At 47.5% G+C, this 26133-nt stretch overlaps 2 protein-coding genes across 2 annotated transcripts; one reads left to right on the top strand and one right to left on the bottom strand.

Moving 5' to 3' along the window:
• The first annotated feature begins 8943 nt into the window (after positions 1-8943).
• LOC138350101 (uncharacterized) lies at positions 8944-10257 on the top strand. Its single transcript, XM_069300394.1, has one exon. It carries the CDS (start codon positions 8944-8946, stop codon positions 10255-10257), a length of 1314 nt encoding a protein of 437 aa, XP_069156495.1.
• Positions 10258-19843: 9586 nt separating this feature from the next.
• Positions 19844-25405, bottom strand: LOC138350100 (glutamine-rich protein 2-like). The gene is made up of 4 exons (XM_069300393.1): positions 25270-25405; positions 21969-22307; positions 21249-21887; positions 19844-21198 (listed from the first exon to the last, which is right to left on the bottom strand). Exons 1-4 carry the CDS (start codon positions 25403-25405, stop codon positions 19844-19846), a joined length of 2469 nt encoding a protein of 822 aa, XP_069156494.1.
• Positions 25406-26133: the final 728 nt, after the last annotated feature.

Here is a 26133-nt window from a genome sequence, read left to right as displayed (position 1 = left end):
TTAAACTTTCCTGCCTAATTTTTGTTGCTTCGTCATAGAATTTTATTAAACCTGTAAGGCACGATTTACCATCTCTGAACCCATGTTGGTGGTGCGTTACAAAGTGCTTTTTGCCTGTCACCCTTCCTGTATATTGGGACTATGTTAGCTGTCTTCCAACTTTCTGGTAGGTCTCCTGTTTCCAGTGACCTGCTATAAACCATAGAGAGTGGCACACTTAGCGCTTCTGCACCTTCCTTTAGTATCCATGGTGAGATTCTGTAAGGCCCAACAGCCTTTGTTACATCCAGCTCCAGCAGACACCTTTTGACCTCATCACTAGTGAGGTTAAATTCTTCCAAGGTTGCTTGGTTTGCCTCTTCATTTAGTGCAGGGGCTTCTCCTTGTTCTATTGTGAAGACCTTCTGGAATCTCAAGTTGAGTTCTTCACACACCTCCTTGTCATTCTCTGTGTATCTGTTCTCCCCTTTTTTCAATTTCATCACTTGTTCCTTCACTGCTGTTTTCCTCCTAATGTGTCTGTGGAGCAGCTTTGATTGGGTCTTGGCTTTACTCGCGATGTCATTTTCATACTGTCTCTCTGCTTCCCTCCTCACTCTGAGGTACTCATTTCTAGCCCTCTGGTATCTCTCCCTGCTCTCTGGTGTTCTGTTATTTCTGTAGTTTCTCCATGTTCTTTTACTGAGTTGCTTCGCTACCTTGCATTCATGGTTGAACCATGGGTTTTTCTGTTGTTTTTTCGTTTTTCTCCTTGTGGACCAGGATAAACCTGTCTGCAGCTTTCTGGCCCTTCTGGGTGACAAAATCCATCGTGACCTGCACATTCTTGTCTCTAAGTTCTGTTTCCCATGGTATTCCCATTAGGAAGTTTATCTCGTCATATTTTCCTCTTCGGGAGTGTTGTACTTTGTGGTGTGGTCCTGTACTATGGTGGTGTGTGAGCCAGGAGTAATTTCACCAGTACTCGTGCTGCATGCGCCTAGGGTTACCTTCCCTAGGTGGCCTGTAAGTACTGCCCTTGTGGCTTGGGGCTATCGTCCACAAGTTGCTTGGGGGCTACCTCTCCTGAGGTCTTTTACTGCTCAGTAATTGCCCGCCCTTGGAGTCAGCTCTCTTTTTTATCTTCTCTGTTTGCTGTGGCCCCTTCGGTTCAAGATTACTTTGCGAAGTCTCTTTTCCTGTTGGCATTGGCCTCTGGGAGGTCGGGTTGGGGAGTTTCTGCTATTTTGGTCTTGGTGGTAGGTTTGTTTCTTTACAGCCGTCTCCTTCTTTTCTGGCGAAGAATGAGTTTACTGTTTTCCAGAGGGGTCCTTGGGTTGTTGATTCTTGGTTGGTTCGGCCAGGGGTGCATCATGTGTTGTGTTCGGTTGCGGCTCTTCCCAGTTACCTGTCCGCCACGGCCTCGGTGACCAGGGACGCACTTTGGGTTGACTCGGTTTCCTTTTTTCCCTGTTCCAGGGCTCGGGTCACCCAGGTTGTCTGCAGGGCTATTCGGTCCAACCAGTCTGCGGTCTATCCTCGTGCCCATGACGTTCGTAAGTCTGCTGTTTTGGCTGCCATCTTCGGTAATATATCTTCGGCTGACATTCGGGCACGGGGATTTTGGAGGTTGTTATAAATAATGGTGTATTGGCTTCTATGGGGAACTGGTACTATTAAGGGGTAAGGGTAGTTAGAAGACAGAGTATCAAATATGGGAGAGCTAAAAGGCCCGGCCCCCAAAATAAACTATCCACAGTAGTAATAACTTGCTACTAGACCATATATGTTAGTCTAAGGGTTGATCAAGGCGCTCCCACACTGGAAGAAGGGATACTCTGTAATTCATGTACTTATTTATTAACCCCTTAACAACCCCCCATATACACTCACACCAATAACAATAATAATAATAACTTTACCACACTATCTTACGTTAAAAGCCTTGGTCCACATAGACAGGATACAAGGTTTACACTAATAACAAGCTAGGGTAAAGTACTACTGGATAAGCACTGAAGCTGGATGCAGCTTAGGGTAGTGAGACCCCACGTGGTACCCTAATACAAAACACAACACTTAGGGTAAACAAAACACTGGCAAATACTACCCCCAGGTCTCACCAATATTTACTACCAGAGTAGGTAGTACTAGGTAGGTACTAGGTAGTACTAGGTAGTACTAGGTAGTACAGAGTAGGTAATACTAGGCAGAGTAGGTTGTAGCATTTACTAAGTGTACCAGAGTAGGTACACTTAGAAATCATACAATACTTAACTTAATGGTACAGGAACTTAAGGTAAGGGAAATAAGTAAGAGGAGAAGGGAGGAGATTAGGGATGCAGCCACAGAGTAGGTCTCGTCCGCACGAACGCCAGCCAGAGAAGAACCTCCTAGCGACCAGCTAGGCCTCCCATGTCGTGGTGCCGGAAGGAGCCTAATTGATCATGCAGCTAAGCACAATAAAGATCTTCCCCTATGCAACGTATTGTTACTTTACAAATGATTAGAAAGTATTAGTAAGCAAAGTTGGTGCCTATGTTATTATTTAATAATCAACCCCCAGCTCAGTCTTTAAATGCTCTTTGAGAAACAATAATAGTCTTACGTCTGGCAGGGAAGATACAAACAATTGCCGCTCGAGATGCACTCAACTGTACTACCAGAAAGTTTAATAGCTCAATTTTGACCTCTGGTTTCCACTGGAGAACCCAGGGTCGTAACAGAGGTCGAGCAGGGTCCTGGCCGCTAGATACCTTGTCAATGTTCCTGGCCCTAGTGGGGCATGTGTCGGATTGGGTCGGCCGCTGCAGCCAGTTATCTCGACTTCGAGTTGAAGAGCGAGTGGCGACCACCTTCCGGGTATGTCCCTCTTGTTATTATCTTTAGTTAAGTAGCTCTGAGAAGCCGATGGGGCTCTCCCCAGAAAACCAGAGTTGAATGTAATGAAACACCATTTTCTGGGTGAGACCCCGGAGTCTCCTTGGCAACCCTCCCTCTCTCCTGTCGGCGCTTTCGTGTTTTGTTTTTTTAATATCCAGCCTCAGAACTAACGGGTTGGATAGCCGGCACGGCACGGGGTTTGGGGGGCTCCCCCTTCCCCCTTCAGGGGGGGGGGGGAGCTGTGCAGACAACAGCACGGTAACGGTTGTGACATCATGCTCGTTTGCTTGTTTTTCATTTGGAGAGTTCTCTCCAACAGTTTGGCTTTCAGTAGCAATATTTTTAACCAGATAGGGTTTGTTTTGGGGCGCCTACCTTTCTGGGTGCCTGACCCGGTCGATGGCAGACATAGAATGCTACCAACCACACAGGAGTTTCTATAGGCCATTGCTCCTCGTGCCTCTCTGAGGGAGGCCAGGTTCTTGCTCAAGGTTCCCAGTGAGCCTAGAACTCCATTCACTTGACTGATGCCAGGGTCTAATACATTCATATCAACCCGGATAGCTCTGGGCAGTCTCCAGATCTCACCCAGAAATCTAAAAATGGCGTTTCATTACATTCAACGCTGGTTTTTTGATGAGGCAAATTAATTCAGTGATGTATGAACAGAACAGAAAATGAGAATGAGAAATTGCTGTGTAGTTTAATAAATTTTATTAATGAGGAACATGTAACATCATACATAGAAACTGAATGCAACATCAGCAGGTCCTGTGGTGCAGTGGTAAAACACTCTCCCAGTGCTTCGTGTACGATTTAAACTGAATTCGTATTCTGGCCTGGGAGAATTGACTAGGCGCCAATCCTTAATTGCAGCCTCTGTTCACTCAGCAGTGAGTGGATACCTGGTTAAACGATTTGGCAGGTCATATTCCAGAGAAAATTCAGCCCGTCCTCAGATCGAGTCCATTCCATCCAGTGGTCGACCCCAAAGATGTATTCATCAATTTTAACATGCTATCCATTCAAAATAAATATTTTCTCAAATATAGATTAATATTTAACAAAATAAAAATGTTCATTCAGGTAAAAGTACATAAACAACAGATGGGTTACAAACATAATGTTGTATACACACAGAAATCACAATAGCGTGATGCATCAAATGAACAAATCCACAAGGGCCGTGACGAGGGTTCGAACCGACGTCCAAGAGCATCCCAGACGCTGCCTTAATCGACTGAGCTACGACATGGTATAAGAATTGCAATCCGAAATTCTACTGAATTAACTTGGATCCTGCAGCCTCTCCGAGACACAAACCAGGATTTAACACAGTGTGTAATGAAGTAAGGGTGAAGAGGTAGAACGGCCTATTGACGTATGTCGAGTGCATGGGAGGAATTGTGTAAAATCCTGGTTTGTGTCTCGGAGAGGCTGCAGGATCCTAGTTAATTCAGTAGAATTTCAGATTGCAATTCTTATACCATGTCGTAGCTCAGTCGATTAAGGCAGCGTCTGGGATGGTCTTGGACGTCGGTTCCAATCCTCGTCACGGCCCTTGTGGATTTGTTCATAATGTTGTGTATGTTATTATAAATTAGCATACTGTGTAACTATATAATAATAATTTTTAATTATATTATTATTATTATAATAATAGTTGTATTTAATAATTATCACTCTTCCTTCTGCTTGGTCATGAAGGAAGCGGGCCTCGGGTGGAAGAGGGCTGTGACGATATCTGTCTGGAACCCGTAGGTGCGGGACCGGGCCGTCCACCTCCCGGGGCTCTTGCGGCCACAGGCTCTGCTTCAGGAGGCTGGAGTCGTTCATACTCTTGATGGGGTGGTTCTTCTCCGGCCCCGACCATGGCGGTCTCCGGGTTTGGAGTCCCTGCAGTGCCTTTTTTCACCAACTTGGAGGTCAACTCCGGAGCTCACAGTTCCAGCGACCAATCATATTGGCGTTTGCCTTTCATTGGAGACTTTCGACGCCGTGAAGAGGGGGGGGGGGGACCTGCTGCTTGAGTAACAGCTTCTCCTCCGTATCAACCTACCCAGGCTTTGCGCCCTGGAGAGGCCACTCCAGACCGACAACCAGAGCGCAACTCCATAGTCTCCTGAGACCTATGGATGCCTACTACTACTTCTACTGTGCATATTTAGGCATTGGTTAAATTAGATTAGGTGTTTTGGTTTTGTTGGCGATTATTTGTATTTGTAGTACGTGGGTGAAGCATTTACCAACCCGTCCTCGACTTAAGTCCATTACATCCAGCGGTTGACCCCACAGACACATTCATAAATTTTTACATGCTGTTTATTCAAAACAGGAATTCTGTTCATTCAAAACATAAAATAATATTATAATATATTGGCATATTGTGCATATATAGATATAGGTTAGGTTAGGTGTTTAGGTTCTGTTGGCGATTACTGTATTTGTATTTGTAGTACGTGGGTGAAGCATTTACAGCATTGTGAATCGAACAAACGTCGTTAATGAAGCACTTGTTCGGGAAATGTTCGAACGCCATCAGTTGTGAGTCATGTGAAACCGTTTCTATTCATAAACAGAGGGGTTTGGCTGATGCTTGGAATGGACTTTGGGTTTGTTGATGAGGACGGGCTGGAAAATTAGGATTAAGAACCTGCCCAAGATGCTACGCGTGCTAGTGGCTTCACAAAAATGTAAGAACTCTTGTGTATATAAATAAATAAAAACATGAAGAATGTATGTGGTTTGAACGGAAGGTAATGGAAGTAGCCCAGTGTTGCAAGCCTATACATTCGCTCGACCAAAGTTTAGTGCTGAAGAAAGCAAGAATCATAAAACGAAATATTAAAAAATATACATTTTTTAAGTGATTTTAGTATCAAAATGTGCACAGAGACATGTTTTTATTGCTTGTAATTAAAAAATTGTATAAATTAGAAAATAACATATATCAGACGCAACAGAATATTTACCTGAAGGACATTATTTGTTTAGTGACCTCGACAAGGACAGGAATATGTCCTTGAATATATTCCCTTATTCCTATATAATTCCTATATATGTATTCCTATATATTCCTATATAATTCCTATATATGTATTCCTATATATTCCTGTATATGTATTCCTGTGTTCCTATATAATTCCTATATATTCCTATATATGTATTCCTGTATTCCTATATAATTCCTATATATTCCTATATAATGTATTGCTATATATATATATTCCTGTATAAACAGGAATATGTCACATTATGTCAAAGGTCTCCCCCATTTGTCCAATGATTTTTTCAAGCCAGATTTTAACATTTAGCAGTGTTTTGGCATTTACAAATTCGAGAGGTAAGCAGTTCCATGGGGTGAAAAAACTCACTCACTCACTCACTTTTTCACTCACCCTGTGAGTGAAAAAAAACCATCTGTTCTCAATCGTATATTGTTGCTTGTTGAGCTTGAAACCGTTGCTCCTTGTTTATGTGACATCTGACCTTTCGAAGAGATGGTCTGGATCAATATCTTCCAACTTCCAGTATTTTAAACGTTTTTCTCGAGATCAGCTGTGTCATGTCTGGTGTTGTTACATGTGGCCTTCAACCGTTCCTGGAGGAGTCGATCAGCTGTGTCATGTCTGGTGTTGTTACATGTGGCCTTCAACCGTTCCTGGAGGAGTCGATCAGCTGTGTCATGTCTGGTGTTGTTACATGTGGCCTTCAACCGTTCCTGGAGGAGTCGATCAGCTGTGTCATGTCTGGTGTTGTTACATGTGGCCTTCAACCGTTCCTGGAGGAGTCGATCAGCTGTGTCATGTCTGGTGTTGTTACATGTGGCCTTCAACCGTTCCTGGAGGAGTCGATCAGCTGTGTCATGTCTGGTGTTGTTACATGTGGCCTTCAACCGTTCCTGGAGGAGTCGATCAGCTGTGTCATGTCTGGTGTTGTTACATGTGGCCTTCAACCGTTCCTGGAGGAGTCGATCAGCTGTGTCATGTCTGGTGTTGTTACATGTGGCCTTCAACCGTTCCTGGAGGAGTCGACTTAGTTCAACTTTAGCTCATTTATTATGCACCCCATACCCATCTTAGGGGCGGTAGTGGAAAGTGTTACAGAGGCACATAATGGGCTCAGGGACTGAACCCCATAATTTAGCTAAGCAAGGTACAGTCTTGATGAGCTAGTTACAAAATTCAATGCACATCGCCACACCAACAATGGGCTCTGGAATGATTTTTGTTGCCCGGTGTTGAACTTTCTCCGAAGCATCTATATCTTTCTGATGAGGTCTCCATGCTTGGATACAATAATGCAAGTGGAGGCACGCCACACGTTTATACAGGTGAATAACCACATTTTTTTCTGGACGTCAAATGTTGGCCTTATATAGTTCCTGAGGTTTAGTTATCCTTTTGTACTACAACTCTCACTTGAGCAACTTTCAGTGAATGATGAAACTCCGAGGTCTTTTCTTCATATGCTTCAGCTTCATCTGCTGTAAGTTAATGTGGTAGTTCTGACGTGGGTTGTTATGCCCCACTTGCAACGTGTTCAATTTTTCGATATTAAAAACCATTTGCCAGTCTTCTGACCATTTGTGGAGTTGGTGTAGATCTTTGTAAGACCTCAGTCTCCAGTATCATCTTGTGTGTTGGAGTGAGAGTACACTATACACACTTGGCCTCCCCACAGCAAGACATTGGAAAGTAGCATTAACACTACAAGCATGGCACTAGCATGCAAGAAGCTATGGGTGCAACTTAGATCATGACTCAGAAATGCAAATGTCATACAATCTTAGTACCTTTTTCTCGAATTAGATTACTTGTTTACTCCCTAAGGTAATATTTGCTCTATAGTAGAAACAGCGTGGCATAAGAGAACAGGGTAAATAATACTCGCCCATATTGGAGAGCGGTGACTGCAGAACACAGCAGGCGAGCCACAGTAGTCTCCGTGGTGTAGTGGTAAGACACTCGCCTGGCGTTCCGCGAGCGCTATGTCATGGGTTCGTATCCTGGCCGGGGAGGATTTACTGGGCGCAATTCCTTAACTGTAGCCTCTGTTTAACGCAACAGTAAAATGTGTACTTGGATGAAAAAACGATTCTTCGCGGCAGGGGATCGTATTCCAGGGACCTGCCCGAAACGCTACGCGTACTAGTGGCTCTACAAGAATGTAACAACTCTTGTATATATCTCAAAAAAAAAAAGTACTTGACCTCTCGCTGGTGAAGACACCCGCATGTGCTGACAAGACGACACTGCCTCCAGTCACACACACATTGACCACTTCTCTCACATGATGCAAGCTGGACAACAAAGAGAGAACTAGACAGACTGCATTTTCCTTGAGTATTATAAAAGAACATTGGATACTCTACCATATAGGTATAGGATACTCCTTCTCGAGGGAGAGACGCAGGCTGGCTGGCAGGCTGGTGTGTGAGGGAGGTGGGGGAGCACCTCTCATGAAGGAAGCAAACGATCACAGTCATATCAGAACGGAGAAAGGAAATGAGTGGAGTTCTGAAGGGTCGGTGCTAGGGGTCCATATTGTGGCTAATGTACATTAACGACCTCACAGAGGAAACTGGCTCTGTCGTTTGCTGATGATACAAAACTAATGAAATACAGCAAAATAAATCCAGACATTTTACCTAGGCACTGCAAAGTTATAAGGATAAGACTGCGTGTGAGACAACCTTTATCTTAGAAGAGAGTGAAGATGAGAGCAAGACTTGCACAACACCTGCTACAGATATCAGAAGCACTCCGGCTCTCTCCTCAAGGAGCCACTTCCCTATCGATTCAAGTACACAAATTTCCCTTCTGATTACGGCCACAATTCACCGTTGAAGCAACATGCCGCTTTTCCACCAGTAAAAGTCACCTTTGGAGAACCCTTTAGTTTAAACCTGAGGCAGTGCCGTCGTCAACCTGTTCAGCGGCGGAACATTTGATAAGATTACGGAGAAAATTAATTCCTCTCGACCTAATTTAGTGTCTTGGGTTAGATATGAGATGCGCGGCCAAGCAGGCGGCTCATACACGAATGACTTGGTCCTTGATAGTAATGTAGAGCGATGACATGAAAGTGTGTCTAGATAAACACCCCACAGGGACCATCACTGGGACCATCACTGGGACCATCACCAGGACCATCACTGGGACCATCACAGGGACCATCACTGGGACCATCACTGGGACCATCACTGGGACCATCACAGGGACCCTCACTGGGACCATCACTGGGACCATCACAGGGACCATCACTGGGACCATCACCAGGACCATCACTGGGACCATCACTGGGACCATCACAGGGACCATCACCAGGACCATCACCAGGACCATCACCGGGACCATCACCGGGACCATCACCGGGACCATCACTGGGACCATCACCGGGACCATCACCGGGACCATCACTGGGACCATCACAGGGACCATCACCAGGACCATCACCAGGACCATCACCGGGACCATCACCGGGACCATCACTGGGACCATCACTGGGACCATCACCAGGACCATCACTGGGACCATCACCGGGACCATCACCGGGACCATCACCAGGACCATCACAGGGACCATCACCAGGACCATCACCGGGACCATCACCGGGACCATCACCAGGACCATCACAGGGACCATCACCAGGACCATCACCAGGACCATCACCGGGACCATCACCGGGACCATCACCGGGACCATCACTGGGACCATCACCGGGACCATCACCGGGACCATCACCGGGACCATCACAGGGACCATCACCAGGACCATCACCGGGACCATCACCAGGACCATCACTGGGACCATCACTGGGACCATCACTGGGACCATCACCGGGACCATCACCAGGACCATCACTGGGACCATCACTGGGACCATCACTGGGACCATCACAGGGACCATCACTGGGACCATCACCAGGACCATCACCAGGACCATCACTGGGACCATCACCGGGACCATCACCAGGACCATCACCAGGACCATCACCAGGACCTTCACCGGGACCATCACTGGGGCCATCACCAGGACCATCACCGGGACCATCACCGGGACCATCACTGGGGCCATCACCGGGACCATCACCGGGACCATCACTGGGACCATCACTGGGACCATCACCAGGACCATCACCGGGACCATCACCGGGACCATCACTGGGACCATCACCAGGACCATCACCGGGACCATCACTGGGGCCATCACCAGGACCATCACCGGGACCATCACCAGGACCATCACTGGGACCATCACCAGGACCATCACCAGGACCATCACCGGGACCATCACCAGGACCATCACCAGGACCATCACCGGGACCATCACCGGGACCATCACCGGGACCATCACCGGGACCATCACCGGGACCATCACCAGCTTGAGTTAATATCATGAAGGTTGAGAGTCTCAGAGTTGGCAACACTACAAACCGGACAAAATAGGACAGATCAAAATAGGACAGGACAAAATAGGACAGGACAAAATAGGACAGGACAAAATAGGACAGGACAAAATAGGACAGGACAAAATAGGACAGATCTCATTGAAACTGTTCAAATAGTGAACAGTTGTGAGGAAGGTGATGCCTACATCAGCAGGTGAGGTGTAACACAAACAAGGAGCAACGGTGTAATGCTCCACAAGCCGTACTGTATTACTGAAGACTGGAGATTCCTTTGCACCCACAGGGTTATAAACCCATGGAACCGCCTACCCGCCGATTCTGTAAATGGAGGTTCCTTTTGTGATTTTTTTTTTTTTGAGATATATAGAAGAGTTGTTACATTCTTGTACAGCCACTAGTACGCGTAGCGTTTCGGGCAGGTCCCTGGAATACGATCCCCGCCGCGAAGAATCGTTTTTACAACCAAGTACACATTTTACTGTTGCGTTAAACAGAGGCTACAGTTAAGGATTTGCGCCCAGTAACTCCTCCCCGGCCAGGATACGAACCCATGACATAGCGCTCGCGGAACGCCAGGCGAGTGTCTAACCACTCCACCACGGAGACTGGTCAAGTCTAAGCTGGAGACAAGTCGCCGGCTTCCTGTCCTCGTTGAGGCGACAAACCCTCAGGTAAATTCAGGTAAATACTCCTAATCATCGTTTCTGGTGATTTAAGTAATAAAAGTACAGTAGTGTACACGCTCATATTATCAAGAGAGGTATGCATCGTTGGAGCAAGATAAGACACTGTGTGATGTGCCGCCTTACGTGGTTATCTTTGAGAACACTGATAACCAGGCTGAAGGAAGACAGTGTCCAAAGGTTTTCATCATACAGATAAATATCTTGAGAAATAATAGTGTTCTGCTGCCCAATTTGGACTTAATTGAATGTCAGTTCAACCTTCATGCTCACTTGACCCGCCATTAAGAGTAAGTGGACGCAGTCAGATATTACTGTTCACTTATTCTTTATTAGATTAGTAAGAAAATACATACCAGTCTGCAAAACAAATAAACACACAAACACAAACAGTGAGAGCACGTCACAGGGAGCCGAATGATAGTCATCATTATCTATGTGATAGCGGGGGTGATAGCGGGGGTGAGAGGTCAGCAAGTGGTGTCCCGACTATTTTAAGCATTCCAAGATCAAGTTGTAGAAAGTGGAGTGGCGATTGTCTGAAAGAAGATATACAAATTTGGGAAGGCTTATGGCAGGCGTCACACTGAAGCAGACGAACCAAAACAAAGAAAATGGCCGCCACCATGGACACTTAGCTGCCAACATGTGCGACACATTTCAAAGGATTTACTGAGGAAGACCTAAGAAATTGAGGCCTTATGCGCAGTTTAGTGAACATTGAGGATTTGATAAATATTTATAAAGGAAAACTTTTTATATATGAAGAATCAACAGTAAGAGGAAATTACCAACTTGACTGTCAAGGTGACGGAACGGGAATTACATTTTTTCACTTTATTTATATTTACATTCATGTATTTTACATTCAGTTTATACATTACATTTATTTACATTCTTGTAAAGCCACTTGAACACATAGCGTTCCAGGCAGGTCCTTAATTCTAATTTAATTTTCCCTGGAATACGACCCGCCAAATCGTTTAACAAACAGGATCTAGATTCACAAAGCTCCATGTATTTCTTCGTAAGTAGGTTTGCTACGAAGGTTCCTAGGTATGCCCTAAGAAGATGCTTAAGTGCAATTCAAGTAGGGCCACTTAGGAAGATATTTGGGTTCTGGGTCTGGTTCACCTGCGTGCCGATAGAGGTCACTACTGTGTTTCGTTTGGCCAATCAGAGAGCAGCAACATTCTTCATATTGAAGATTTAGCGCTGGCTTATAGGAGCTCTACTGCCTCCTATTTACGTCGAATTTTCTTATAAAATTAGTATATTTCGAAGTAAAACAATGTTTTTTCAACTTCTACAGCCAGCACCGACATTGTAGTAAACAAATATGTTACATTTGTTGTTTACCTACGTAATTCTAAGAGATACTGTGTAGCTGTCATTGTTGCTCGGAAGATGCGCTGACAATTATTGTATATATTTACTGAATTTACCCAAGGGCCACTAACTATCTAGTGACCTCGAAGAGGACAGAAAGCCGGCGGCTTGTTAAAGGGCCCGCCAATTGTCTTAATGATATTTTTTAGCTGGAATTTGGCATTTACGGCTTCAGCGGGTAGGCAGTTCCATGGGTTTATAACCCTCTTGTTGGAAAAAAACATCTGGTTTTTCAGTCCTACTTTAGAGGACATACTCTCCAACACTATATCTGTGATTGCCCTGTTATCAGTGACTTCATACCAAATGGTATGAGGTACTTTCAGCTCTGTAATTACTTCATACACTCAGGAATATTGGAAGATATTCTTGTGCTGCACCCAGATTTTGCCAGTGGAGGCTAATAGATCAGCATTAAGTATTTTGTTCTCTCCTAATTCCATGTATGACTGGCCATCCTGTGAGGTGAGGATGTTGGGTGAGCTTGTAGCTGGTTTTTGATCTACACTGTGTGGTCCTTCATACAGAATAGGGAAGCAGCACATTGCTGTGTATACCTAAACATGTTAAAAAATACATTGTTTGAGAGGAGTCTTGTAGAAACTGGTAAGAGTAATTATAATATAATGTTTCCATGATTCAGTGCTTACCTCTTGTGAAAATCGTGAAGTTGTTGTTTAGTCAGAGTTGATTTGTTTTTTGTATTGAGGCTGGTATTTTCTCCCTTGATTCTATGTATGCCTAACCATCTTGTGAGATGGGAGAATTAGATAAACTTATAGCTAGTTTTTTATCTACACTGTATAACATTCCATATAGAATAGGGTAGCCGCACATTAATGTGTATACCTAGACTTCTTAATAAAAATATCAGTAATAAAGATTTTAAATTATAGTTTGTATTATTACCATTATTATCCTTATTAAATCATGTTAACCATGGATCATTAAGATCTCATGTTGATATATAATAGTCATATTTCTTTTGAACTGCTAATCATTTTTTAATCATTCATTAAATTGTGCATTATGTCTCAATTTTTCACTTCTTTGGATATACTGTAGAGTACAAAAAGATAGGATAAAAATAAACCAGTAATACTTTTTTCATTATATTTTTTATTTAAATAACTGCATCAATATTTTTACAGCTGACAGGATTTGTTTTACCATACAGGTGCATTATTTGTCAAAAAAAAAAAATGGTTTATTGTTACACACAATGGTGCTCCATAGCCTTCCCGGCTTGGTGCCTTCTTTAAACACTTACTTACTGATTAATAAATAAATAATAATAAATAAATTTTATTCATGAAAAGTACATACATAGTTTATTTACAAACATAATGTTGGATGTATAGGTAGAGGTAGTACACACAACACCTAAACCCACTAGTACTCACAGCGTGTCGGGCAAGGTGTGGTGAGGAGGGGGAACACTTAGACTAAAACTTAATAGTAATCGGGATTAGGTATAAATTGTGTTGAAAGAAGGAATAAAAAATAAAAAAATTGGGGTAACATAAGGGAGCCGGTCGGCCGAGCGGACTGCACACTGGACTTGTGATCCTGTGGTCCTGGGTTCGATCCCGGGCGCCAGCGAGAAACAATGGGCAGAGTTTCTTTCACCCTGCACAAGTCTCCTTCACCTGCAAAACCTGCAAAACACCTGCACAAGTCTCCTGAACACCTGACACGGGCGCCTGACAGCAGGTTGGACAGCGCTTCGGATTCGTAGTCCTGATATACCAGGGTTCGATCCCCGGTGGAGGCGGAGAGAAATGTGCAAAATGTGTCTTTCACCCTGATGCCCCTGTTACCTGACAGTAAATTGATACCTTTGAGTTAGACAGCTGCTACGGGCGGCTTCCTGGGGGACGGAGGTGTAACGAAAAGGAGGCCTGGCCAAGGACCGGGCCGCGGGGACGCTAAGCCCCGAAATCATCCCAAGATAACCTCAAGATAACCTGCCACGGGGACGATGCCTGTACCAGTATTTCCTGTTGATCGTTTCAGGTCCATAAATTGTTTCCACAACTAAATTGTGTTCCTGCCGCTGCTCTTTTGTTATCTCGTGACCTTCCTGCGCGCCCTTTATTATTTCCTCTATATTATCCTCACGCATTACTTCCTCTACTGCTGCGTCTATACTTCCAGCGTTATTCTCATCAATTGTTCCATCAATATTCTCCTTGATACTCCTAAGTTTACTGAGCTTGTCATTGTATTTAATGCAGGAAAAGTGAGCGGGTTTTGTCATCAATATCCTGGTTGTTGCGGCCTCGGGTAAGGCGACCAGAGTTACTCCTGCAATGGTCACCACTGTGAGACCATTACTTGCAGTAAATATAGATATCCCAGACATTGTTACAGTGTCACACGTTTTGTAAGAGCAGCTGCTGGCTTGGAAGAGGGGCCACGCCGTCTCCGACCCGGTTTATATAACCTCGACTCAATGTGCGCGCAGCTTGGGGCGGTTAAAGTCAGCTTCCAGACATACGTTCTCTTCCACTCAGAAAACCCACCGTTTTTGGGAAAAACAGTGTTCTTTTCTTGGTCCTGTCACAGCTCTTTATACGCGTGGTCCCTGGCCCCTGTGTCAGCGACGCTGCTGCCCTCCCTTATGTGTTGTTGTTGTCTCACGAGAGGCGGGAATGTTTAGATCGGATTCACTCTCAGGTTATCACGTGCGGTCTTGGCGGCCTTGTCCCTGTGATCTTGGTGGACAACACCTGTGTGATGGTATCCATACAAATGAGTCTGTAACTCTTGCTCTGTGTATTAGTAATGTTGTTTACAATGTTAGTTACAATAACAATAATGTTAATTCCCAGAGTGTGTGTACAAGGAACACGAGACAAGTGAACACCTGCAGGAACACGAGTTACCTACACTAAAGGAGCCACTGTCAGCGGGTGGCCAAACATACGCGATATAAATTGTATTAATTTAAATAAATATCTGCAACTGGAGTTGCTAGTAAGTTGCCACTGTTGTTGACAGGGTGTGCAACTGGGCGATGCAGGCTGTGTGATGCAAGTGCAGAGATACATGTTAAGTCACCTTAATAACTATACTTGTATACGTATTCTACTTAAGTAGGGACACACACCCGACCACAGTCGTAAGTATATCAAATACACAAGGCTACAAAATTCATCCCAGAATTATAAGTGATGCACTTAACAATAATAACGAAGGAGGCATATTGCCTATGTATTAGTAATCCTAAATAACACCATTTACATTAGTAAAGGTGGCCACACCTTTACTAATTACTCACTTACATATGTATCTAGCATTATATGTGTTAATGCTACACTAATGGTACACCAGCGGTACCAGGAGCTACACACACTAATGGTACACCTGGGGTACCAGGAGCTACACTAATGGTACACCTACAGTACCAGGAGCTACAATAATGGTACACCTGCGGTACCAGGAGCTACACTAATGGTACACCTACAGTACCAGGAGCTACACTAATGGTACACCTGCGGTACCAGGAGCTACACTAATGGTACACCTACAGTACCAGGAGCTACACTAATGGTACACCTGCGGTACCAGGAGCTACACTAATGGTACACCTACAGTACCAGGAGCTACAATAATGGTACACCTACAGTACCAGGAGCTACACTAATGGTACACCTACAGTACCAGGAGCTACACTAATGGTACACCTACAGTACCAGGAGCTACACTAATGGTACACCTGCAGTACCAGGAGCTACACTAATGGTACACCTGCAGTACCAGGAGCTACACTAATGGTACACCTGCGGTACCAGGAGCTACACTAATGGTACACCTACAGTACCAGGAGCTACACTAATGGTACACCTACAGTACCAGGAGCTACACTAATGGTACACCTACAGTACCAGGAGCTACAATAATGGTACACCTACAGTACCAGGAGCTACAATAATGGTACACCTACAGTACCAGGAGCTACACTAATGGTACACCAGCGGTACCAGGAGCTACACTAATGGTACACCTGCGGTACCAGGAGCTACACTAATGGTACACCTGCGGTACCAGGAGCTACACTAATGGTACACCTGCAGTACCAGGAGCTACACTAATGGTACACCAGCGGTACCAGGAGCTACACTAATGGTACACCAGCGGTACCAGGAGCTACAATAATGGTACACCTGCAGTACCAGGAGCTACACTAATGGTACACCAGCGGTACCAGGAGCTACACTAATGGTACACCTGCGGTACCAGGAGCTACACTAATGGTACACCTGCAGTACCAGGAGCTACACTAATGGTACACCTGCAGTACCAGGAGCTACATTAATGGTACACCTGCGGTACCAGGAGCTACACTAATGGTACACCAGCGGTACCAGGAGCTACACTAATGGTACACCTGCAGTACCAGGAGCTACACTAATGGTACACCAGCGGTACCAGGAGCTACACTAATGGTACACCTGCGGTACCAGGAGCTACACTAATGGTACACCTGCGGTACCAGGAGCTACACTAATGGTACACCTGCGGTACCAGGAGCTACACTAATGGTACACCAGCGGTACCAGGAGCTACACTAATGGTACACCTGCGGTACCAGGAGCTACACTAATGGTACACCAGCGGTACCAGGAGCTACACTAATGGTACACCTGCGGTACCAGGAGCTACACTAATGGTACACCAGCGGTACCAGGAGCTACACTAATGGTACACCTGCGGTACCAGGAGCTACACTAATGGTACACCAGCGGTACCAGGAGCTACACTAATGGTACACCAGCGGTACCAGGAGCTACACTAATGGTACACCTGCAGTACCATGAGCTACACTAATGGTACACCAGCGGTACCAGGAGCTACACTAATGGTACACCTGCGGTACCAGGAGCTACACTAATGGTACACCTGCGGTACCAGGAGCTACACTAATGGTACACCTGCGGTACCAGGAGCTACACTAATGGTACACCAGCGGTACCAGGAGCTACACTAATGGTACACCTGCGGTACCAGGAGCTACACTAATGGTACACCTGCGGTACCAGGAGCTACACTAATGGTACACCTGCGGTACCAGGAGCTACACTAATGGTACACCAGCGGTACCAGGAGCTACACTAATGGTACACCTGCGGTACCAGGAGCTACACTAATGGTACACCAGCGGTACCAGGAGCTACACTAATGGTACACCTGCGGTACCAGGAGCTACACTAATGGTACACCTGCGGTACCAGGAGCTACACTAATGGTACACCAGCGGTACCAGGAGCTACACTAATGGTACACCAGCGGTTCCAGGAGCTACACTAATGGTACACCTGCAGTACCAGGAGCTACACTAATGGTACACCTGCGGTACCAGGAGCTACACTAATGGTACACCAGCGGTACCAGGAGCTACACTAATGGTACACCTGCGGTACCAGGAGCTACACTAATGGTACACCTGCGGTACCAGGAGCTACACTAATGGTACACCTGCGGTACCAGGAGCTACACTAATGGTACACCAGCGGTACCAGGAGCTACACTAATGGTACACCAGCGGTACCAGGAGCTACACTAATGGTACACCTGCGGTACCAGGAGCTACACTAATGGTACACCTGCGGTACCAGGAGCTACACTAATGGTACACCTGCGGTACCAGGAGCTACACTAATGGTACACCAGCGGTACCAGGAGCTACACTAATGGTACACCTGCGGTACCAGGAGCTACACTAATGGTACACCTGCGGTACCAGGAGCTACACTAATGGTACACCTGCGGTACCAGGAGCTACACTAATGGTACACCTGCGGTACCAGGAGCTACAGTAATGGTACACCTGCGGTACCAGGAGCTACACTAATGGTACACCTGCGGTACCAGGAGCTACACTAATGGACCCTCTCCTACACTAACCATTTCCCACAAAACTTATAATAAAAAGACAAACAAATTGAGCCAAACGTGTGAGGGGGTAAAACAATGCTAAGACACGTTAACATAAAGAGATCGTTATAGAAACTACGAAAATAATGCCCAAAATGTTACACTTAAGGGTGATAGTCACAGACTATTACAATATGGAGTCAGTACTTGTAGCAACAGTACACTTGTTTACTTACATTAATAACATGATGGAAATACAAGGTGTAGTTTACATGGAGGTTGTAATTACCTAAGTGTAATTACCTAAGTGTAGTTACAGGATGAGAGCTACGCTCGTGGTGTCCCGTCTTCCCAGCACTCTTTGTCATATAACACTTTGAAACTACTGACGGTCTTGGCCTCCACCACCTGCTCCCCTAACTTGTTCCAACCCTCTACCACTCTGTGAAAGTGAATTTTATTTAATTTGTTTGGCAGCTTTGTTTATAATTAATAATTATGCAGGCGATGAGTCACAATAACGTGGCTGACGTATGTTGACCAGACCACACACTAGAAATTGAAGGGACGACGACGTTTCGGTCCGTCCTGGACCATTCTCAAGTCAATTGTGATGAGGAGGTAGGGACAGGCAATAAATAGGCAAGAGAGAGCTGAGGAGGAAAGTCAGGTGTAGGGGATAGTAATAATGAGAACTGCAGCAGGCCTATTGGCCCATACGAGGCAGCTCCTATTATAACCACCGAAGGAGATAGTAATAGGAAAAAGGAGAGGATAGCAAGGGAGCGTAGGAGAAGACAATGAACAGAAAAAGGGAGAAGAGAGAAAGAAAGGGAAAGAGAAAGAAAGAAATAAATGGAAGGGGGAAAGCTTATGTTAAGTCACGTTTGTTAGAAAGATTAGAGCATTTGAGTATATACTGTGAAAGGGAAGAGTCCACAGCAACAAAGCCAGGACTCAAGTTCATGTTGGGTACATTGTTAATAAGAGCCGATTCTACAAGACGGCGTCTGTGTAGAGTAGAGGCAGGAAAGATTATTTTGGAGGAAGACCAATCAATGGGATGATTAGAATTCCTAACATGACAGAAGAGAGCATTGTTAGTGTCTGCATACTTAACACTTCTCTTGTGTTCTTTAAGTCTGTCATTCAGTGTACGGCCATTATCACCAAAGTATTGGAGAGGACAAGACGAACAGGAAATAGAGTAGACACCAGCAGCGTTAGAAGCAGGAGGAGCAGTGTGAACTAGATTGCTACGAAGTGTGTTAGTTTGTCGAAAGGCGAAACGTCGTCGTCCCTTCAATTTCTAGTGTGTGGTCTGGTCAACATTAATAATTAATAATAATTTAAGTTAAGCTAGCTTAAAACTATGACCTGACCCTGAGCTACTTATTGCCCAACCTGCTCAGTCGTGGACTATTCTATGCATTTTTTCTGAAGATCCTTTTGCTGCCATAATATTCTGAGGCATAGTTTAGCGTTTGATCAATTCTGGAGCCGCCTCGGCCCCTGCAATACTTGCGTGTGCTTAATAATATTCTCAAACTCGTTACGACAACACTGCGGCTTGCGAACAACTTTTACACAATATTTGGTAATTTGCTTTAGAAGTTTCAACATTTTGAGAGGTCATTGTTATCTGTTGGAGGTTCAGTTCCTGAGCTGATTGTGGGTATGTGTAGCGTCTCCCCCCCCCCCTCTACCCTCCTGTGGACGGCTGCTGACTGTCTGATGCCCGCCGCTCCAGGTATGGCCACACCAAGCTGGGCCGCTCCAGGTATGGCCACACCAAGCTGGGCCGCTCCAGGTATGGCCACACCAAGCTGGGCCGCTCCAGGTATGGCCACACCAAGCTGGGCCGCTCCAGGTATGGCCACACCAAGCTGGGCCGCTCCAGGTATGGCCACACCAAGCTGGGCCGCTCCAGGTATGGCCACACCAAGCTGGGCCGCTCCAGGTATGGCCACACCAAGCTGGGCCGCTCCAGGTATGGCCACACCAAGCTGGGCTGCTCCAGGTATGGCCACACCAAGCTGGGCTGCTCCAGGTATGGCCACACCAAGCTGGGCTGCTCCAGGTATGGCCACACCAAGCTGGGCTGCTCCAGGTATGGCCACACCAAGCTGGGCTGCTCCAGGTATGGCCACACCAAGCTGGGCTGCTCCAGGTATGGCCACACCAAGCTGGGCTGCTCCAGGTATGGCCACACCAAGCTGGGCTGCTCCAGGTATGGCCACACCAAGCTGGGCTGCTCCAGGTATGGCCACACCAAGCTGGGCTGCTCCAGGTATGGCCACACCAAGCTGGGCTGCTCCAGGTATGGCCACACCAAGCTGGGCTGCTCCAGGTATGGCCACACCAAGCTGGGCTGCTCCAGGTATGGCCACACCAAGCTGGGCTGCTCCAGGTATGGCCACACGAAGCTGGGCTGCTCCAGGTATGGCCACACGAAGCTGGGCTGCTCCAGGTATGGCCACACCAAGCTGGGCTGCTCCAGGTATGGCCACACCAAGCTGGGCTGCTCCAGGTATGGCCACACCAAGCTGGGCTGCTCCAGGTATGGCCACACCAAGCTGGGCTGCTCCAGGTATGGCCACACCAAGCTGGGCTGCTCCAGGTATGGCCACACCAAGCTGGGCTGCTCCAGGTATGGCCACACCAAGCTGGGCTGCTCCAGGTATGGCCACACCAAGCTGGGCTGCTCCAGGTATGGCCACACCAAGCTGGGCTGCTCCAGGTATGGCCACACCAAGCTGGGCTGCTCCAGGTATGGCCACACCAAGCTGGGCTGCTCCAGGTATGGCCACACCAAGCTGGGCTGCTCCAGGTATGGCCACACCAAGCTGGGCTGCTCCAGGTATGGCCACACCAAGCTGGGCTGCTCCAGGTATGGCCACACCAAGCTGGGCTGCTCCAGGTATGGCCACACCAAGCTGGGCTGCTCCAGGTATGGCCACACCAAGCTGGGCTGCTCCAGGTATGGCCACACCAAGCTGGGCCGCTCCAGGATGGCCACACCAAGCTGGGCCGCTCCAGGTATGGCCACACCAAGCTGGGCCGCTCCAGGTATGGCCACACCAAGCTGGGCCGCTCCAGGTATGGCCACACCAAGCTGGGCCGCTCCAGGTATGGCCACACCAAGCTGGGCCGCTCCAGGTATGGCCACACCAAGCTGGGCTGCTCCTGGTATGGCCACACCAAGCTGGGCCGCTCCAGGTATGGCCACACCAAGCTGGGCCGCTCCAGGTATGGCAACACCAAGCTGGGCCGCTCCAGGTATGGCCACACCAAGCTGGGCCGCTCCAGGTATGGCCACACCAAGCTGGGCCGCTCCAGGTATGGCCACACCAAGCTGGGCCGCTCCAGGTATGGCCACACCAAGCTGGGCCGCTCCAGGTATGGCCACACCAAGCTGGGCTGCTCCAGGTATGGCCACACCTAGCTGGGCTGCTCCAGGTATGGCCACACCAAGCTGGGCTGCTCCAGGTATGGCCACACCAAGCTGGGCCGCTCCAGGTATGGCCACACCAAGCTGGGCCGCTCCAGGTATGGCCACACCAAGCTGAGCCGCTGCAGGTATGGCCACACCAAGCTGGGCCGCTCCAGGTATGGCCACACCAAGCTGGGCTGCTCCAGGTATGGCCACACCAAGCTGGGCTGCTCCAGGTATGGCCACACCAAGCTGGGCTGCTCCAGGTATGGCCACACCAAGCTAGGCTGCTCCAGGTATGGCCACACCAAGCTTGGCTGCTCCAGGTATGGCCACACCAAGCTGGGCTGCTCCAGGTATGGCCACACCAAGCTGGGCTGCTCCAGGTATGGCCACACCAAGCTGGGCTGCTCCAGGTATGGCCACACCAAGCTGGGCTGCTCCAGGTATGGCCACACCAAGCTGGGCTGCTCCAGGTATGGCCACACCAAGCTGGGCTGCTCCAGGTATGGCCACACCAAGCTGGGCTGCTCCAGGTATGGCCACACCAAGCTGGGCTGCTCCAGGTATGGCCACACCAAGCTGGGCTGCTCCAGGTATGGCCACACCAAGCTGGGCTGCTCCAGGTATGGCCACACCAAGCTGGGCTGCTCCAGGTATGGCCACACCAAGCCAAGTATGGTTATACCAATATAGTACCGGTTAATTTATGATTGATATAGATATGCAATGCCAGTTAACATTGTATGAATTACCAATCCAAATCCATCTAATTTTTCTTCTTCAATATCCAGTTTAAAAGTATAAATCCACATGCTTGCTGATCCGCGAGTGGACCAGCCTAGGTCCTGGTTATTTATTTCTATACAAAAAGGTACCATAGAGTGAGACAGTAGACACACGGGGTGCAGGAGGGCAGACACAGACACACGGGGTGCAGGAGGGCAGACACAGACACACGGGGTGCAGGAGGGCAGACACAGACACACGGGGTGCAGGAGGGCAGACACAGACACACGGGGTGCAGGAGGGCAGACACAGACACACGGGGTGCAGGAGGGCAGACACAGACACACGGGGTGCAGGAGGGCAGACACAGACACACGGGGTGCAGGAGGGCAGACACAGACACACGGGGTGCAGGAGGGCAGACACAGACACACGGGGTGCAGGAGGGCAGACACAGACACACGGGGTGCAGGAGGGCAGACACAGACACACGGGGTGCAGGAGGGCAGACACAGACACACGGGGTGCAGGAGGGCAGACACAGACACACGGGGTGCAGGAGGGCAGACACAGACACACGGGGTGCAGGAGGGCAGACACAGACACACGGGGTGCAGGAGGGCAGACACAGACACACGGGGTGCAGGAGGGCAGACACAGACACACGGGGTGCAGGAGGGCAGACACAGACACACGGGGTGCAGGAGGGCAGACACAGACACACGGGGTGCAGGAGGGCAGACACAGACACACGGGGTGCAGGAGGGCAGACACAGCCTAAGCTACTCTGTCGCTTTGACATGTATTTTATTGTCTAAATAAATGTACTTGAACTTGAACTGACGCGCACTATTAAGACCTTTTAATAGTCGAGAACATTCCATACAGTTTACTATGGAAACTAAGGTAAGAAAAGTCTCCCCTTTCTGGACTTTAGTGTAGGTAAAAGCAACGATCAGTTTACCCTCCGTACAGACAAGAAGAGAAGGGAATTTTCAGGGGAAAGCACCAAGTCATTACGACTATATGGAACTTGGAAGGGATCAGGATAAGGATTTGGGATGGGACGAGGGGGAAGGAATTTTGCCCAACCACTTGGACGGTCGGGGATTGAACGCCGACCTGCATGAAGCGAGACCGTCACTCTACCGTTCAGCCCATGTGGTGTACATACAAGAAAAAGACACATACAAACTCATATACATTTTGTGCATATCATTCTAATTCAGTTAAGCGGTGTACTCACCGGTCTTTATCCAAGAGCTTATAGGACTTGTGGACCGTCTTACCTAGAACCACTTTTACTTATATAAGAGGTTGTTGGGACCTAGATTATCCCTCGTGGTTCAGTGAAGACGTCCACAGTAAGGCTAAAGTCATCCTTCACTCTGTAACTGAGAGACGCACTTGGAATCTTGGTAAGAAAATAGTTTTAAAATCGTCATGTAACCCTCATTTAAGTAAACTGACCCGTAAGGTAGCGGATACAAGGCATAAAATCGTTTTCAATTACCCAAATACAATTAGGGAAAGGATTAGTAAGAATAGAGTAGGAGAGGATAGAAATCCAGGCGGGGATTATATATTACCTTGTAGAGGGTGTAGTGAAGTCTGTGTGTGTGTGTGGGGGGGGGGGGGAAACAGGGCAGAAACTTGAAGTTAGAATTGAAGAGCCTAAGACACGGTGTAGGATCATGGCTGGTACGGTGCTGTAACTTACCAGAGTTGGGAAGAGCATAAGACACCGTGTAGGATGATGGCTGGTAACGGTGCTGTAACTTACCAGAGTTGGGAAAAGGATCACAATATTGATTTTAAAAAGTGTGAAATAATCTATAAAAGTAATAATATTAGAACTAGAAGGGTAGTGGAAGAGGTTCTAATAAATTCTCTGAATACTTTCGCTGACAAGAAAATCTTTACTTTCGAGGATAACTTTACTAAGAAAATAATTCTAAGTGGATTAAAATTAGATCTCAATAAATGGTTGGATGTAAGCAGCCTCATTGGCCGCGTTCCTTGGGGGTATAGCGAGGGTTGCGAGCGACACCATCCACATGAACACATGGTTTTTTTTTTGAGATATATACAAGACTTGTTACATTCTTGTACATATTAATGACAACTCCAGTTAGAATATTGGGATCACAGAGAGGAGACCTGACCATAATTCTGTAGAAGACATTACCGGCAGTCTTCCGTAGAAAGCCGGTCGGCCGAACGGACAGCACGCTGGGCTTGTGATCCTGTGGTCCCGAGTTCGATCCCAGGCGCCGGCGAGAAACAATGGGCAGAGTTTCTTTCACCCTATTTCACCCTTTCACCCTGTTACCTAGCAGTAAAATAGGTACCTGGGTGTTAGTCAGCTGTCACGGGCTGCTTCCTGGGGGTGGAGGCCTGGTTGAGGACCGGGCCGCGGGGACACTAAAGCCCCAAAATCATCTCAAGATAACCTCAAGATAAAGGTGCACTGGCAGTCGGTAATAGCGGTGACCTGGTCAGAAGGTCAAGAAGGATAAGATGACTGGACCAAGCAAGTTACAGCCCTATTACCGTGCCAGGTACGTCCACTACGGGCTCACCATAGCCCGTGCTACTTGGAACTTTTTGTTCCTAGTAGCTGAATCTAAAACAACAACACAGGATAACAGTTCACCACTCTTGCAGGCAAACCACGCTACACTCCAGGTGCTCCTGATAATCCGAGCCATTGAGGCATTACCAGAGAACATGACACACACAGAGTGCGACTCCTCGAAGTCTACAAGAGCTCTGAGCGCGAAATAGCAGCCACTGACAAGGAAACATCAGTGGGACCAGTTGACGTCCATGTGCATGATAACGAGGCCACGGTAATCGTCATAACAAAAGCGGACCTACAGAAGATCCGGAACGCCGGGTCCCCACTACTGGAGGCCAGCCTCTCAACAATTCCTCCCAGACAATTCACTGCCGGGAAAACGATATTAGTGAAGAGGCTGAACCGCTGGTCAGCGGGTGAGGCACCGGACACCATAGTGCGGCAAGTGAACAAAGAAAACTCTACTATGAAAGCGATGACAGCTCTTCTCATCAAGACTACCGACGCCACTCGACCCACGATGAAAATAACCTTCGAAACAGCAGAACAGGCCCAGGAAGCAGTGAAGAACGGGTTCAAGTGCTTTGGAATCACCTCCTCCCCAAACCAGATCGCCATGGAGAAGGTCTACAACGTGAGACAGTGCTACAGGTGCCTCGTCTATGAGCACTTCTCTAACAAGTGTCCAGAACAAACGGCCAAGTGTAACTCTTGCTCCGGCACTCACAACGACAAGGACTGTACCGCCACCACCAAGAAATGCGCGAACTGTGGAGAACAGCACGCCGCCACCTCCTTCCTCTGCACAAGAAAGAAGCAGGAACTGAAGAAAATTAAAGAGAAGACCACCAAACCGCCGACCACCCAGAGGCAAGTCGCCGTGACCTTAGACCTGACCAGTTCCCGAGCCTTCCTTCTATAAGCCAGATACAGACTACGACCGTACCAGCCCTGCCAAACAGTGGCTCCTCCCATCAGATCCACACTCCACACTGGGGACCTAAGGACCAACCAGCACCCTCACAGTCCCTAGCATCACGTGCAGGCATTATCCCTGGTCTTATTCAACTAGCGGAGAGGCTTGCCGGACCAGACAATCAACGATTCGTCAAGGCGCTGTTCTTAGTCAACAGCCTGGACCCCATCATCGCTCTGGATGTAAG

The sequence above is a fragment of the Procambarus clarkii genome, chromosome 44, assembly GCF_040958095.1.
Source record: "Procambarus clarkii isolate CNS0578487 chromosome 44, FALCON_Pclarkii_2.0, whole genome shotgun sequence".
In the NCBI taxonomy this organism is placed as follows: domain Eukaryota; kingdom Metazoa; phylum Arthropoda; class Malacostraca; order Decapoda; family Cambaridae; genus Procambarus; species Procambarus clarkii.
Note: the sequence above shows the minus strand (reverse complement) of the source record. Positions and strands in the feature narration are given on the sequence as shown.